This window comes from Cariama cristata, unplaced genomic scaffold (assembly GCF_000690535.1).
Source record: "Cariama cristata isolate BGI_N322 unplaced genomic scaffold, ASM69053v1 scaffold13532, whole genome shotgun sequence".
NCBI lineage: Eukaryota > Metazoa > Chordata > Aves > Cariamiformes > Cariamidae > Cariama > Cariama cristata.
In genome coordinates, this window is record NW_009604477.1 from 1 (window position 1) to 17,020 (window position 17,020).

The 17,020-nt window shown below is 39.4% G+C and overlaps 1 protein-coding gene across 1 annotated transcript in view; it reads right to left on the reverse strand.

Annotated features, from left to right (window-relative positions):
- Nucleotides 1-383: 383 nt before the first annotated feature.
- The window catches only part of LOC104156898 (dedicator of cytokinesis protein 1-like), a gene marked incomplete at its 3' end in the record, with an annotated part of 55,552 nt that continues 38,915 nt past the window's right edge, over nt 384-17,020 (reverse strand). The window contains exons 11-17 of the mRNA XM_009695642.1: nt 12,612-12,701; nt 9,926-10,030; nt 6,183-6,324; nt 5,904-5,982; nt 5,546-5,630; nt 4,111-4,197; nt 384-560 (exon numbers count right to left, since the gene is read on the reverse strand). Of these exons, the coding sequence (XP_009693944.1) occupies nt 384-560; nt 4,111-4,197; nt 5,546-5,630; nt 5,904-5,982; nt 6,183-6,324; nt 9,926-10,030; nt 12,612-12,701 (765 nt within the window). The remainder of the gene's footprint in view (nt 561-4,110; nt 4,198-5,545; nt 5,631-5,903; nt 5,983-6,182; nt 6,325-9,925; nt 10,031-12,611; nt 12,702-17,020) is intronic.

Consider the following 17,020-nt stretch of genomic DNA (forward strand, 5'->3'; position numbering starts at 1 on the left):
AATTGCAATCGGTTACTTTGGTCACTGAACTTCACCCAGAAATTCCTGCTTCAGCTCCGATGTCCAAGCACATGAGAACACCCTGGGAATGTCACCAGGCTCGGTGTCTGACTCTAGTAAGCAATTGTCCACCATGTCCCTAAATAAGTACTCTTGCTGCTAAACATATCAACTCTTACTTCAAATGCAGAAAGGCAAAAAAGGATCCATAAATATCAGAAATACATTAAAAATGGTGAGTTTTAAGCAACGTTAAGCACATATGAGGGGAGACGCACACAGTGTTTATACACAAACACAGGTACCCACCCGCCCGGCAGCGTTCCAGGAGAGCGCGGGCTCAAAGAGGTGAAGGACTGCAGGACAGAGAATTTTGACGTTACCTTCTCATAGTTTGTGAACCCTCCCATGACTGCAGGATCCACAATGCCGTTAAGTAGCATGGAGAGAGGGTTAATGGGGAGATTCGGATCATTTAAATGCTGTTGAACCATATTATTGATCTTATCATTTGTTAGCTGCATGGTTTCTATTGCGTTTTCCAGTGGACTAATTTCAACCTAAAATAAAAACAAAAGGAGGTTTTAATCAAGAAGCAGAGTTGTTTACCTGCCACAGAACTGGCTGTCCACCAAACCACTAGGATTAGAAACATTTCAGGAATTTCAGAACAAAAGAGATTTTACCCAATAATTAACAGAAATGTAGATATTTGGTATTTATACACTGTGGTAACTGATACGATAATCAGTACCAGTGGAGAAAGTGAAATGCGTTTTGCTGCTGTAGGACGGATTACATCTCAGCACAACAGCACAACATTTAGAAAGGCTCTGACAGGAATCACGTGAGGTTTTTGGAGGATTATGGAGACCATCAGAGATTACGAGTCGGTGAGTTTTAGCAGTACAAAGACGATCCAGCTTAATGTAACACTAAGAAAGAAATGATAACTTAACATGGATTTTCTGATGGAAAATGTAATCCTAAGCAGCTCAAAAATGAAGAAGATATCAAGTGATTATTTTGGTGTATTTCCAAGGAAATCAAGTTTAATATGTTGAAGAGATGACTTCTAAGCTCTCTGCTGTGCTTTTTCCCACAAGGTCACATTTTCTTCATCTGAATGTCGGTAAGTGAAGGAAGACATTTTCTTTCTCACATAGCCTTGGAGTCCAATGAAGAGAGCTCCTCAGATGTCTTCATGGGGTGAATTAGCTCTTATACTGTGTAAAACTTGATTTATTTTAATTGACTGCTCTCCAACTATTATTTACGACCAGATATTGTGTCTTTCAGAATGACAGTTGCTCTTGTTGAAAAAACAGTATTAGAATATTGCTACAATATGCACATTTAGTGAACGGGCTAAAAATTACTAACTTGCAGCAACCCAGAGTGTAGACAGTCCTCACTGGAAGATACAGCCCACTTACATTAAAAAAATGATGTGGTAGGAATAGAAAAGGAAGGTTAATTGAGGCCTGCGAGGAAAACGCAAGTGTGTATTTGATTACACCCTAATTTACATAAATGCTACATAAACAAAGAAGCACTTCTACCTGGCTATCAGTTGCTTACCATGTTTCTGAGAACCACTTATAATCAAATCTCTTTAGTTGTTACTCTTACACCTGCCATCTGATTACATCAAGGGTGTTTTAATTAGCATTTTTAGCAGTCTGCCTGGGGAATTATTCTGGAAGGCAGGTCAGGAGCCTGATGTGTCTGCTGCGGCTGTGGAGCGGCCCAGGCTCAGACGGACAGACGGCGACTGCCGTCCAGAGCTGAACGGGCTACGGGTGAAATCCGGACTGGGAAAGGAAGACCGTGTTCAACACCCAGTTCGGCAAGAACTGCTGCAAACATCACACGCTAAATTTAGAATTCTGTCATTTGTATTAATGGGCGTGTAACTATGCAATAATTTGTTGATGAACCATTGCTTTTAAAGCTCTTGAATATCTACAGAAATTAGCACTCATTGAGCCGACAGACATCTTTTTTGACTTTTCTGTATCGGCAATCACAGCTTTCTTTCTCATTCTCCTTTCTTTTAGTACTCTTATCATCCTCCCTCTAATTTTTTAAAAGCAGATGGAGAATTGCAGTTCCCATCCTACTACTATAAACTGTGCTTTGGAACTTACTGAAAGCTATTTATTAAAAATATCTACACTTGTAAATTATGAGCCTTGTTCCAAGTAGCTTGCTAACTCTGGACACTACACAATCTATTCAGGGCAAACAGAAATGACATACTCCCAACACATTTGCAACACCAAAAAAAAGAAACATCAAAACAAAATAGAGATTAGTATTTGTATTTTCAAAAACTAAGTGCAATTCAAAACCCAGTTTCTAATTCGCTGGTTGGCCTCAGCAATTTTTTCCCCTACAACTACTTGTATCCAGCTAAAACAAATCAGATACAGAATAATGAATGTGTACAACTAATTACTTGCAGATAATGAACAGATTGAAAAGGTTTAGGTAAAAGTACTCAGAAGGAATTTTAAAAGCAAATAGATTTAAGGAAATTATGCATGTTCCTATGGATTATGTAACACAGTACACTGCGTTTATTCAATTACTCGGTTCTCTCTCGGCACTGATTTGATAGGATCTCACCTCTTCCTTTAAAAATATTCTAGTTCCATCAATAAAATATGAAATGTGCAAAGCTACTTTAACTCATTGTGCTTAGTAAAATATCAATAATCTCTGTATCCATAATCAAAATTTAGCATTACAGGGATGTAAACCTCATGATCGTGCTTCCAGCATTTTAGCTGACAGGAATCTTGAAGAAAGTCAATACCAATTTTGTAGTAACTCTGCCAGAGCTAGGTCAAAAGTTATCCGTTGTCGTCTTCCCACATATTATTAAGTTCCATTCTGGTATCATTTTTCAGCTATGCGACTAATATAATCCTTACTTACAAAAAGCTTATAGAAAGCACTCTCCCAGGATTTATGCACATTTCAATGACAAGCATAGCGTTAAAGGTGCGTGTATACAAATTGCCTGCATAAAGCAGCCTGTCAGGCTGTGCTCTTAACTCGTACGGAAAAGAGACTTTCATCAGATTTGCCAGCCTTTATAAACAACACTTTTTGCAATCATCAAGATAAATACAATCTTCTCTATCAGGATTATATTGAAAATACAAAATCCATTAAAAATTCAATGTGTTTTATTCAGCTGCCTATTACTGTCAAACATCACATTCATATTCTGTTACTATAGATACCATAGTAATTTTCTGCATTACTTCTGTTCATCTAAATACAACTGTCCAACATAACCTCAGTGGAGCAATGAAAAAGGTTTTAATTAATCATATGCAAATTGTTCTTTTCCTTTAAAAATAAGCCTCACAAGAGAGATTTAAAAACTGCAGTAACAATGTTTTTATTGCTATTTAAAAATTACAGCTGCGTAAGAAAAATTTAATCTTAAAGGCGTTTAATGGATATGTCTTATCTAAACAGTCTAAACGGTAGAACAGAGAAATGCATAATTTGGAGTTACTCTGTGAGGTTGCTAGGGTATATTTTAGCTAACTATGGAAAAGAAACAAAAACAACCTTTAATCACAAATGATAAGTAGCGAAGAAATGCAGACACATACAATGCATTTGATTTATGGCATATTTGGAGTAAATTACAATCAAAACACCCCAATCCTCTTTTCCAAAATTCAGACTAGTTTCATTTTGATGTAGCAGGGTTCCCCTACAGCATCTCAGGTCCCTCTTCATTTTAGGCACACAGCTTATGCCACAAGCTGTAACAGCTCACCTGCCAAAAGCCAGAAATACTTTATGAAAGTACTTCAAGCACTCGATCGGACCTTGCCCTAAAGGCCTGGAAGAGTCAGCCCGCGTTTCCTTCTCTCAGGAGTGGAAAGGCATTACTTGAGTCACCCTCAGTCAATAGTCAGCATCCTCAGCAAGCAAGTTCCCTTGTCTTAGGATGCCAGATATAGCTGCATTGATTGCTTGTTCACAGAGCTGAAGCACAGTCATACAGAAACATAAATGCTCCCTGGCTCTATAAGAGCCCCATTCTTTCCTGCAATCTCAATAAAGCCAAATTGATCTTACCATGAAAACTGATTTGACTTCAAACCACCTCAGAATCCCTGGTAATTTATAGGCTGTCACATAGATGGTTCTCTCGATCCACATATTCTGCAAATAAAACACAAACATCACCTTATCAGATTGATAGCTTTTATCTTAAGCAAAGCCGTAAAACATTATCATCAGGAAAAGGAACTGCAGTACAACAGACATTACGGAGCCAGAGGGAAATTTCAAATGGAATCTGCCTGGGGAGATGATGGAGCTGCGCCAATTTAAATCTGATATGAGATTTAGTAGGGAACTGTCTTACCAAAGGAGAACATCCTGTAAAAGATCCCCCTGTTTTACTGGACTGTCATTTTTCCTGTGTAACTTCTGGAGCTTTCAAGGACCATCCTCCACAAAACCACAACATCTTGATATAGGGAACACTTCTTCCCCAGGAGGGCAGAGGAGCCCAGGGACAGGTTGATAACTGATGTCAAAGACATCTCTTGATCTGATTTTGCTAGAACTGGCATATGTTGGTAGTTCATCTTACTTATTATGAGGCTTTTTTTTTAAACAAAATTGTCTATTCCATGCTCCATTAACTGAAGAAGTGATTTCAAAGTGATTTAGATATACCTAGGGTTTTTTATCTATACTCAAAACATATTCTGAACTGTAGCACTCCAGTCTAGCATTATGCTTTTAGAAAAGAAGGGTCTCGTTCTCAGCTAAATCCATGTAGGTTAGCAAATTAGCAATTTTTGATACAACAGCCACCAAGAGAAGCCACAGACACGAAAGGAGTCTCTGAATGAATACCTAGTCTTAGCTGTAGGAAATCAAACACTCAGCATTTATTGGCCTATTGATTAGGTTAGAGCCTGCTACTACACCGAAAACCAAGTTCTTCGCTCAAGAGATGATGCATTAATTTATTACTTTAATTACTACTACTACTTTACTACTAACTGTGCCCACTAGAACCCCTGTGAATAAAATGGTGTCTAAAAAAAAGGCAATCAACTTGATGTAACCTGTTGTAAACATTTTGATGGATACAAGCTGTGCTCCAAGGGAGTTTCATTGACCATTAGATGAAACATATAGTTTAGCAAAAAAAAAAAAAAAGAGAAAGAAAAAGGTATTGCTGCAAAAAGATTTTCAGATGCCTGACTGGAATCTTCATGGCAAGACAAGTTTTGGCAAGAGACATCTATCTTTTCGGGTATATCCATTTTAAACTTCCTTCTTAAAACAGTTGGTTGGGTATAACACAGAACGCGATAAATTGGTTTAATTGAATTTCTATGAAAAATAATCACATTTAAACCTAGAATGTATTTTCCAACAACCAAAACATAATGAATGGTTCAGAGTCTCAAAATAGAGGGGAATAAACAAGCAAACCCCAGAAGTACTCTATTTTCTCTCTCTCTTTTTTTTTTTTTTTTTTTTTTAATACCGCAAATTCATTGTCCGGGTTTTTCTCTCCTTTTCGAACAGGGCGTGAATACTCAAACCGTTGGACTTCATTCACTCTATAGAAACTGGAAAAAGGGAAAAGCACAATCAAATCAAGTTTAGGAATTGCTGCTAAACTCTAGTACTAGAAAAAAGTTTATGCATAAACATAAAATGCTTATGGGATCACTGTTTTCCAGTGGGTTGCATGGAATCTCTGCTAATATTAAGAATGTCCATGAAATGTCCTCACGATTACAACCCTCCTTGGCTGTGTACAGATCTGTCATACAACAACAAGAACTAGTTTAAGTGTTATAAAGGAGACTGACAAAATAGCAAAACCAACCCAAACTCACCTCACGATTTGTTCTGACACTGGCCTGTGAAATTTAGACGGTAAATCCAGTTTTGGCTTTACAGTAAAGCACTGAATATCTGAATTCAGGGGTTAAGAACTGAAAAGCAAATTTCAGTCACGCAGAACAGGCAGCTCAACGGGAACGCGAAGAAAGGACAGAACAACAAAACGAATGTATTACACTCATAAAGGCAGAAGTGCAACAGACTCCTGCTTGTCTTGGCCATAAATCCTCGACGTGTGCAGGTGCAGGAGCTGCAGTACAACCTAAGGATACACTGCCCGGAGGAGTTTTTAATGTCATCGCCTGGTGGAGACGTCGTCTTCATTTTTTCTGCGTTTGGAAACTGAGTCAATAACCTTGCTTCGAAGTCTTCGCGGCGTTCATACTCCTTTCCCCGGTAAATGAAGACTTTGTTCTGGAAATAAATTGAGAGGTGAAATCCTAATAGCTGTATCCTCATTAATGAACTGAGATCTCAGACGTGCTGTCTCCAATGCCGTTAAGTAAGAAATTTTATGTTCCTCACACTATGATATAATCAATAGTTTACAAATATTTTATGCCAATCCAATAAAGCACAAATGGATTTCCTTACCTCCAATTCAGTACTGAGATCATTAAGCATGCACTTACCTTTAGGCCTATGGACAAACTGCACTAAATTCAACAGGATCCAAATACATGATTTCAAGAATCTCTAAAATAGGTGCCCACTGGAAATGTATTAAGACAAATTATGTCCTCTACCATATCCACAATCTCCCTCTCTAATTCCTCTCATCCACCTTCCACAGCTAATGAGTGGAATGGATGTAAATAAACAGAATTAAGTCTTTTATACACAAACATTTATTAAAAGACACTGAGGTGAGCAACCAAGAGTAGCAAAGTATGAACAGAAAATGATGCCAATTTTAAATTTTAGGAGCAAGGTTCAAAGATACTGACTCTCTTAGAAAGACTGATACACCCTAGACTTTGTATTAGTCTATTAGATTTTTGTCATTGTACAGCTGTGTGCACAAAGCATAAATATTACATTAAATATATTGTATTTCTAAGTGTTGGTTTCTTCTTTAATAAAGAAATTTAAGATATATTTTACACAGTCCATTTATATACTGAACAAGCACATTACATTCTAAAGAAAAATGTAGAAGATGACTTGCATATTTTTAACTGATCAAACATATTACAGTAAGTTTTGTTATGAACGTAACACTTGCACCTGAATATGCTTAACCAAAATGAACACTTGGTGAAAAATTTATACAGCACTTATTAGAAAAAGGGTGTTAGGGGTAGAAAACTGGAATAGTTTACATTTGCCCAGTTGGGTTTAGTTCTGCAATGGTACCTTCTGAAACGCACAGTAGATGAAAGAATGCTCTCTATTTGGGAGGAAAAAAAAAAGAGAAAAGAGCAGACGCCTAAGTGTATATATATCTGTCATTCACGTATATACACCTGTAATTCACAGGAAAAATTCAATAGAAGATAAAGCTTGTATTAAGGATTTTCTCAATCAGCAAGGCACTTAATAGCCTATTTTTCAGACTTTTTATCACTCATTTATTACAAACCGACCAATCCACAAGGCTATCGTAAAGCATGGTAGGTGTTGTCCCCATTCGGTTGTGAAAAGAAAATGCCATTCAATATTAACACAGCAGATGAACACTACCCTGCATTGTACCCCTTGGAGTATACACATTAACACAGTGTTTAATGGGGAAGCTGTGATGTGCTCCCTGCGCTTTTGCACGTATATACAGGGTCGAGTCAGAGGCTGAGACAGGCTAACCCATGGCTACCCTCCTCGTTCGCTGGCCCCGTCGTGATCCCAGGGCAACCCCTCCCTGGTGAGCAGGTCCAGATCACTGGATGTTCCCGATATTTCCAGAGGGTAACGGGCACTCTGTTGAGAGTGACTCTACGTCTGACAAAATTTCACGACGGACAGCCGCAATCCCCTTTGCAAAGTTATCAGTGACTTTATTGTATATTCATAATTTTGAAGATTCCTGATAATGCAAGCCTTCCCTATGACAATATAATAAAATATTAATTCAATAATTTTCTAGAGAAATGGGTTGGTCAATCTTAACAGTGACTCCTTCTTACTGAATACTAAATATTTTTTGCCTGGCAAGACTTATGGAATTATTAATAAACATTTCACAAAAAATCTTAGTAAAGCTTTTTTACTTAATGTACAACAAACATTTTTTCCTGTTTGATGCTTGATGAAAGCTCTTGCCTGTACATTACATGTATTTCAAACGGCACAATAAGTCTTAGTTTTTCTGCATCGCATCTCTTTAGAGTTGGTCTTTTGATACCCACGGTAGCTTGCACACCGTCATGCCTTCGCATCTGTTACTAACATATGGCTTTGCCGGTTTGCAGAATGACATTTCATAAGCTTTAGGGCAGCTCTGGGTGCCGATGATCCTGCCACCTTCCCGCACGCTCAGAGTCTCTTCGGCATGAGTTGCCCAGCCATAATTCGGAGACCAAGCAGTGGGCTACCACACAAGAGCTCATCTCCCAATTTTCGTTTGAGGGTGTGCACACAATGGAAGCTGCAAAATACACTCTTAGCCTGGCAGGAACTGCCCGGGGTCAGCTTTATCCCTTTCAGCTGCAAAGAACTGATAATTTATTGCACTTCTCAGGAGGCATAAATGGTACAAGTACGCCTGTGGTACAGCATCGCTGGGTGTATGAAAAGCCACACATGCTGCTTCTTGGGATGATTCAAGAATTTCAGTTTTTTCACATGGGCTTTAGTCGGTGGAAAAGGAGGCTTTTTCCAAATGAATACCTTATTAAGTAAAAGTTTAATTTCCTGGGATTTTTAAAGCCTTTCCCTCCTTCATTTTAATACACATGAAAGACCAGTTGACCACAAGTAACCTGACAAAGCCAGCTTTCTCAGAAGTCACTGGATTTATCCAGTGAGACAGGTTTCAGCATAGGCTTGGGCTTGCTCCTGGTATTTACTATGGCATAATCTGAGAGAGTTAACATAGAATTACTCAGTTATAAACAGGAACTCATCTCCTAAGTAATTATTTCCAGAAGAAAACCTACCACCAGCCCCTGGCCTGAGACTAAATCTCTCCGAGTCTCCTGGACTCAGAATAATCTGAGAATAACAGTAATAGTTTAATTCTTCTGTCTCTTGAACTGCCTTAATCTACTGTAACTCTTCCATAGTGAGAGAGTCTCTTTCCAAATTAAAAATCCTCAGCTCTTAAAGACAGATACGAGCAGAACAGCAGCTAAATAGCTAACGTGTTATTTCCATGTCACCAACTACCAAGTGCCGGAGTCCACAGAATCATCATACAGATGCAATACAGATGTGTAAAATCCCTACCCTTCTTTAGCCACTAACTCAACTCCACGAAAATCCTGGTATTAGTGGAAAAAACCGAAAACGCCTAAAACGTTACTAAACCTATGTTACTGGCATCAATCAAGCGACATATGTTTTAAATTGACACATGACTCAGGAAAATCAATTATAAAAGACTGCTTTTAAAGGTATCACCCACATCTCTGATATTCAACTTCATTTTAGTAAACTATGCTGGATAGGGCACTCACATGAAAACATGGGCACATGCAAAAGGCTTCTCTACCATATTCATATATATATACACACACATACACCTGTCAGGCAAAAATGTCACCATTTCAGATGGCGCTGGTTATTACCCTGATTTATGGATTGGGTGGCATATCTTCATTTCTAGTGACACCCTGAAGACGTATAAACTATTGGATATGTTTGAAGAAAAAGCTTGTCTACTAAAATTAAACTATTCCATATTAGAGACTGGAAAGGAAAAACCAATGATCATTTTATACACCTAAAAAACTACCATCAATGTTAGGTAGATTTTAAATAACACACTGACATACAATAATGTACTTTCTCCACAACCAAGGGAAATTTCCAAAGCAAGAAACCTTGCTATCATCTGTGGAAAAAGGCGGACACTTACCCGTATGAATGTTGGAAATCCCTGGCCGTAGTATCCAACAGCAAAATAATCTGGTCTTGGTCTTATCACTTTCACAATATTTTCATAGAACTGGGCTTGCTTTCTCTGCAAAATAAACAGAAGGAATTGTAATGACCTACACTTTTAAGGAGATTCCTTATACTTAAGATCTAGATCTTTTTTACGTGTAACTAACTTAAAGATGTACATGTTTCATTCGCCTCTTTTTCTTCACCTTTCCATCAGATATATGCTAATATTTTGAAATACTAGACTCTCCAGCCATTATTTTTATGCTCGTCTTGGTGAACCTCACTGTTCCATAGTCAGTATCTCAATTTTGATGAAGGTCAAGAATTTGCAAGGCAGCCTGAATTCCTGGTTGTGACACTGCTGACGTCGAAACACTGGAATGATGAAGCACGTATTGCTAAAGCCAGCTCATCTCGATGGTGCTGACTTCTCAGTTTTTGGCTGTTCCATTTCATTACATTTTTCTACTACTTCTTTTCCACATTTACAACTATTTATTTGCATATGGAAAGCATGCAGTGGAGAATTGCAGGAAAATGTAACTTTTGGAATAAACACACGCATGTCAGATGCCATCTGTTTTCAAAGTGGAATCCTTCTTTATCTCGAATGATGAAGTAATAACAAATGTGCAGCTTCAGACGATCTGCTCATTAACTTATTTTTAGTCTATTACTTTCTGTAAGAGAATGAATTCTGATTTGGGGGGAGGTTTATTACTGCTCCCATATGACAGATAACAGTAAATGGCAAGAAGACTACAAAGACCCAGATCTGCCATATATTTCTCAGTTCACCTGTAGCAAAACTATTTTGCCATTTGTGAATTGTCTTAGAGTCTAATATTTAATATTGCTTGAATAAAAGAGACAATATGGAGAACAGAAAGAAACAAAAAAGTTTTAAATTGGGGGGGGGGGGGGACAGAGCTAGGATGCTAATGCTATTCAGCAGCAGCAGTAAGAAAAGTTGGCGGGATATGAGACCTGACTCATATGGGAGCGTGAATTTGGATCTTTGCCTTATTAGGGATGAATGCCCAATGCACGCCGGTACTAATTTTTGTGAGGTTTCTCTCAATTTCTCCTGTCTGATAAATAAAGAGCAGATAAACTCAGTTGTCTATGTGAGAATTGGAAGCTCTGGGTCTCCCCAGAAACTCCATTTCCATATGCAGATGAACTCCACCTGGTTTATACCACTACCTGGAACTATGTCACCTAATGTAAACAATGATGTATTTACTGTTCAAGAGAAAAGGTAAAAAATACATAACTCTCTATTATTGGCCATCAGTTACCATGTATAAAGTGCAAATTCAGACTTCTCCTCCAAAACGGATACAGTATGATAAGTAAAGAGTGGCTGCCTGTGTGACAAAGCTATTCATGTTCTTATGTGCAAGCCTAAAGGAGATGGAAAATTAAAAATGAGGGACTCTGAGAGTAGCTACTCACTGGTAAATAATCACATCTGACCCATGAGAATCATTTCTAGCTGAGGAACAATCTCTACCAGATTCTTTTTATATTGAAATGAAGAATATTCTCTATTGAAATGACGAATATTCTCTGTTGAACGCAGCCCTACTGACAGCGGTGGAGGCAGGGGGCCGAGGAAGACTCTTCTGGCAGACCACAGCACCTGAGACATGCTCTGTCGATACATCCCCGACCTCCCGCAGTGCAAAGCACCGTGAAACCAGGCTCCAGATTTGTCAGGCAAATTAACGCAATCAGTCTGTCACTAAGAACAGTTAAAATGCCACAAAAGGAGGACAACCAAAAAGGGATATAAATTCAGCTCTAGAGAGCTGGAGGACAGAACCATGGGCAAAACAAAGAAGAACATGTAAAGGAGTGAAGAAACCATATAATTGAGAGGAATGGTATTTACTTTTATTCCTTCCTCCTCAAGAAAGGAGATTCTGGGGAGATGGGGATGGATATGCCTCTGGGGAGATGGCTCCTGGCCAAACTGAGCGTTGGTGTCAGGTTAGAAAGAGGGTGCAATGACACCGCATTAATGCCCAGCTCAGACTGGGATAAAGCAGATAAACAATTCAAAGAAATGGAGGACAATGTACTCTGGTGAGTGCAAAGGTAAAATCTATCAAAAACCTGAAAGTCAAGAATTTTCAGGACCAAACTGGAATCGTGTCCCAACTCCTGTGAAAATTGTTGAGAAGTTAGGAGGGACAGTGGCAGCTGCCATTTATCTCTTTGGAGAAGAGCAGGAGAAAAAAAAGTGGTGCAGGCAAAATGAATGGGTAACATCAGGGCAAAAATAACTGACTCTAGATATGAATGCTTGGGGATTATTCATACCTAAAAAAAGAAATGTGAATATGGAAAGACACTTGAGAGAGAATGGGGATTTTTTCATGTTCCCACTTATATTTAAATTCCAAATTTCCTTTTATACCCCAAATAAATCAGCTTAACATTACCGAAATATTTTTCTTTCAGCTAAAAAAAAAAATTTCACTCTTTTTCAGGCACTCCAGTTAATCAACATTTGTCCAACAAAGCCAAAGCGGGCATCTATTTCTGCATTTTACTGTCATAAGAGAGATTTTCAATATAATTTTAAAAGCTTAGAAATTAAATTATGAAAAAATTGTTGCAGTGTCTATGTCATTAAAAAAACCTACCAGCAGTTCACTGAGTTGTTCATAATCAAACATTTCATTTTCATACTGTTCTGCAAGTTCTTTACCCAAGGCAATGGCCTCTTCCCACATCTGTTGAAAAAAAAAAACCAACAACAAAACCCCTGAATTACATACCTTGGTTAAACAACAAATTGGAATAAAATAAATCTTAAAAAAACACAACAAAATGCATTGTGTCACATGCCTGAAAACACTGTGCATCTGATGTGCCAAATAGCTGCGGCAGCATTACACACGTCTCTGTTTGATGCAAATCAAGTAAAACGATCAAATTGGTTCAGAAATAAAATGATTCCTGCTCGCCCCACCAAATATCCCCGAATGGGTAAACACAGCCTGCCCACAAAGAAACCCAGAACCCAGGCCTTTGGATAAATGCTGTTGATTGATTCTAGTTCATGATCACCCCTCTCTCCCTCTAATATCTATAATCTATATTAGACGGGACAGGCAATTTGCAGATATTGCTTTGAACAAATATTCATTATATTTCCATTGGTTCTTTTTCCTCTCTTGTTCTTCAACCATGAAATTCAGCAGCCGTCTCAACTGACCCAAAGAAATTTAACAATATCCTTCAGCTCTTCAGAAGCCAACAATCTTAATGAGGAGCAGCAAGAATGTTTTTAAATGTGTAATTTTCATTTTTTTCTACTCTAAATATAAAGAACCCCTCAAATCCCAAAAGATGCTTAAATTAGCACACCAGGCTACCTAAGATCAAACTTGACGATCTGCCTCTGCTGATGAAATTTGGCTGGCACTGCAGATCTCACTTTATTAAAAAAATGAGATTTGGAATGAGTTATAAATGCATTTGGTTTGTATTATCCTTCATCTGAAATGTAAATCCCCTGTCCACACCACCTAACTCTACTTTCAGCATCAGGCCACCTGTCCCTTGCCCCGGTGAAATACCGAGATGGCGGCAGCTGCAAAGTGCAGTTGGATGAAGGAGGGCTGAGGAAAAGGGTTGACCACAGGTTTCCTCATCACTCCCTGAAGACATCCACTTTTGGGAATGAAGAGTTTGAGACGAAACACCACAACTTCCAAACATGGTGGGAGCTGGATGCCAGGGAGAGAGAAGGGGAATGGTGCTCCTGGGGAAACCTTCACGTACACAACCGATTCCTACATCCATCCCATCCAGACCCCCCAACCCCATCCACTTTAAACATTGCCTAAATAAGAAATATTTTAACCCCCAAGACCCTCTGAAAACCAAAAGCCCCCCAAAACACACAAATGAAATCCCATCAATCAAAGCCCAAAATCAATGTTGGGTGAATTTTATTTGTCTTTTGATCTGCAAGTTGAAATCCCATTTCTTATTATATCAGCAAAACTTGGAAAAAATTTCTAGTTCGAGATGCTGATTTAAAAATAACAGTAAAACATTAAGGGTTCATACGACTGTCAGGATGACCGGGACTGCTGCCCACACTGGCTGAGGAGTCAGGCAGGGCACAGCTACCTGTGATGTAGTGGCACAAACACCAGTCTGGGACCTAGAATATCTTTTTTTTCCCTAGGAATTGGCAATTTGGAGCCCAGCCAGGCTAATTCCTCAGCAAGTCTTCCCCCACGTGTAACAAGCCAATGTCACAAAAGCAAGATGTGGCTTGGGGCCCACCGCTTTGCTCTCCGTCCTTGCTCCTCCCTGGAAACGAGGAGCCAGTTTTCAATCAGGGGGCACCGGTCCCACAAACCAAAGGATGGACTGAAAGATTGTCCTGGCAGACTGAGAGTGAAGGGATGGAAAGCAGCAGCCTGAAGAGGTAGGGAGCTGCTGACGGCGGAGCAGATGAGGAGTTGCAAAAGGAAAAATAGTTACGGGAGATCACAGCGAGAAAGGACAGAGATTTATGCTCTCAAGGTAAGAGAGCGAAGTAAAGAGAAAATATGGGCCAGAAACTACACTGCTACGCCTGAGAGAGGGAAAAAGAGCTTTTGAGTCCTAAAGAAAACAAATGGGCAGATGCTTGGGCAAACAGAGACTAAGCGGTGACCTAATTTAAGACAGAAAGGTGACGGATGCTCAGGAGGGGTAGAGCCTGGTACCTGTATTAACCTTTCCTTACGGCTTCACGTGATGTTCAACCTTTTCTCTTGATTTTTCTCATTTCTACAACAAGGTTCACAATATTATCTATCTAGGGAAGAGGAGTGGAATGAGCATGAGTTACCTCATGTTTGTAAAGTGCCTTCAAGACGAAAAATGCATCAGAATGACTAATTACAATCACCGCAATGAAGGATCATATCTGCAGGAAATCACAAGGCAGATTGTACACTGCGATGCAATTGTTGCAAATGGAAGGATCTGAATGTTTTTATCTGTATTATGTATCTAATCTAGAATGATGATACAGAGTATATTTTTTATTTCTAAACAAAAATTAACATGAGTTTAATAGTAAAGGCACATTTGCAGAAAATGAAGTATATTTTCACATACTAGGCTGAGCTAATTTTGGCTCAGAAGAGCAATATACTACCAATTTATAGAAACTAAACTAATACTCAGTTGTTTGGTAAGTCAGCAAGCGAAACCTTTCAAAATCACTTAACCTTTTTTCGACTGCCATTTTCTTTTTAACTTCAGTCATCCATAACTACTTCTGCACATTTTCATTTCAAAGAAAATGGTGTTACCATAATTTTCCTCGTCCCGGTTCTCCGTTTGTGTGTTCCAGATTTAACCAGTCCCTCTCCAAAACCAAAGCATTTCTACTCTCTTTTCCATTGTGAAAATATTTACAGATGATCCCAGGCAGACAGCTTTGGAGCTGAATGAGACTGGAAATAAATGGAAGTCTAAATAATTTTAGATTTGCATCGATACTGTAAACAAACTCATGCAGTTGTTTCACTGACTCTCAGCTAAGCACAGATATTGCGACGCCTTTCCAAAGCATGTCTGGCAACTCCAAGCACCGGCTTGGTGCTAAGGCTCTCTGCCATTTAACGTCAACTAATTGCACCTAATCACCAAGAGGCAAGAGATTCTGGATTAGCGGCGGGAGAGAGGAGGGAAGGAGAGGAGCCGAGGGCGCTGAAACACCATATTGGTGCTCCTCAGCGCGAGTGCCATCATGCCACCGCGGCTTTGCAGCCCATGGGTCACATCACAGCAAGCCCGTCCCGGACTGTCACTTATACGGCTGCAACGTCCTGGAGCCCAACACAACTTCAAGAAGGACATGGACCTGTTGGAGGGAGTCCAGAGGAGGCCACGAAGATGATCCGAGGGCTGGAGCACCTCTGCTGTGAGGACAGGCTGAGGGAGTTGGCATTGTTCAGCCTGGAGAAGAGAAGGCTCCGGGCAGACCTTAGAGCAGCCTTCCCGTACCTAAAGGGGCCGACAAGAAAGCTGAGAAGGGACTTTTGACAAGGGCAGGGAGTGATAGGACAAGGGGAAATGGCTTTAAGCTGGAAGAGGGAAGATTTAGATAAGATATTAGGAAGAAATTCTTCATGGTGAGGGTGGTGAGGCAGTGGCACAGGTTGCCTGGAGAGGTGGTAAATGCCCCACCCCTGGAAACATTCAAGGTCAGGTTGGACAAGACTTTGAGCAACCTGGTCTCATTGAAGAAGTCCCTGCCCATGGCAGGGGGGCTGGACTAGATGATCTTTAAAGGGCCCTTGCAACCCAAACCATTCTGTGATTCTACGATTCTAAAACCAGAGCTGCGCTGTCCAAGGCACTGCATACACATCAATCCCTTTAGGTAGCACAGCATTGCCATTGATTAAATGGCAGCTTTAGCAGAATTAAATCTCGTTTTTGATTTCTTTTTCCCTTCCCGCCCTTGTCAGTTGAGGCTGTAAACACGCCCGAGCGGAGGCTGCGTTTCCACTGCGTCTCCCCCAGCCTGAACAAACCCATTAGATGTTACTGAATATTAATACTAATAATGAATTTTATAAAAGTTTCAGAGCCTAAAAAATGAATCCTCAATTTAAATATGATATAGATTTAGTTCATCTACAATATACATGCAGTAATCACACAATCCTAGCATTCTTCCTAGTCACTGTTCCCCTATTTGCAAGTGGAGATGAACAGGAAAAAAACCCCAGATATTATCAATGTTTGTTTCTGGCTTAAACTACTGGTATTACTTTAAAAATTCTTTAAAAGTTAGTTTACAAGTTACACTGCTAATATTTTGTCACATTACCTTTAATGGAACACTTTCAGGTATAGGTAAGAGGTAAAACTACCCTTTTTCTTCGATACCGCAAATACATGATAAAAGTGCCCCACCATGGGAAAAGAATTTTTCAATTTTTGCCAGTCTCTAACCTGGCCCCTCTCCAGCCAAGGGATCTGTCTGAGAGAAAAGGACCTCATTTTTGTTGCTACTACCTCTTAAAACCCC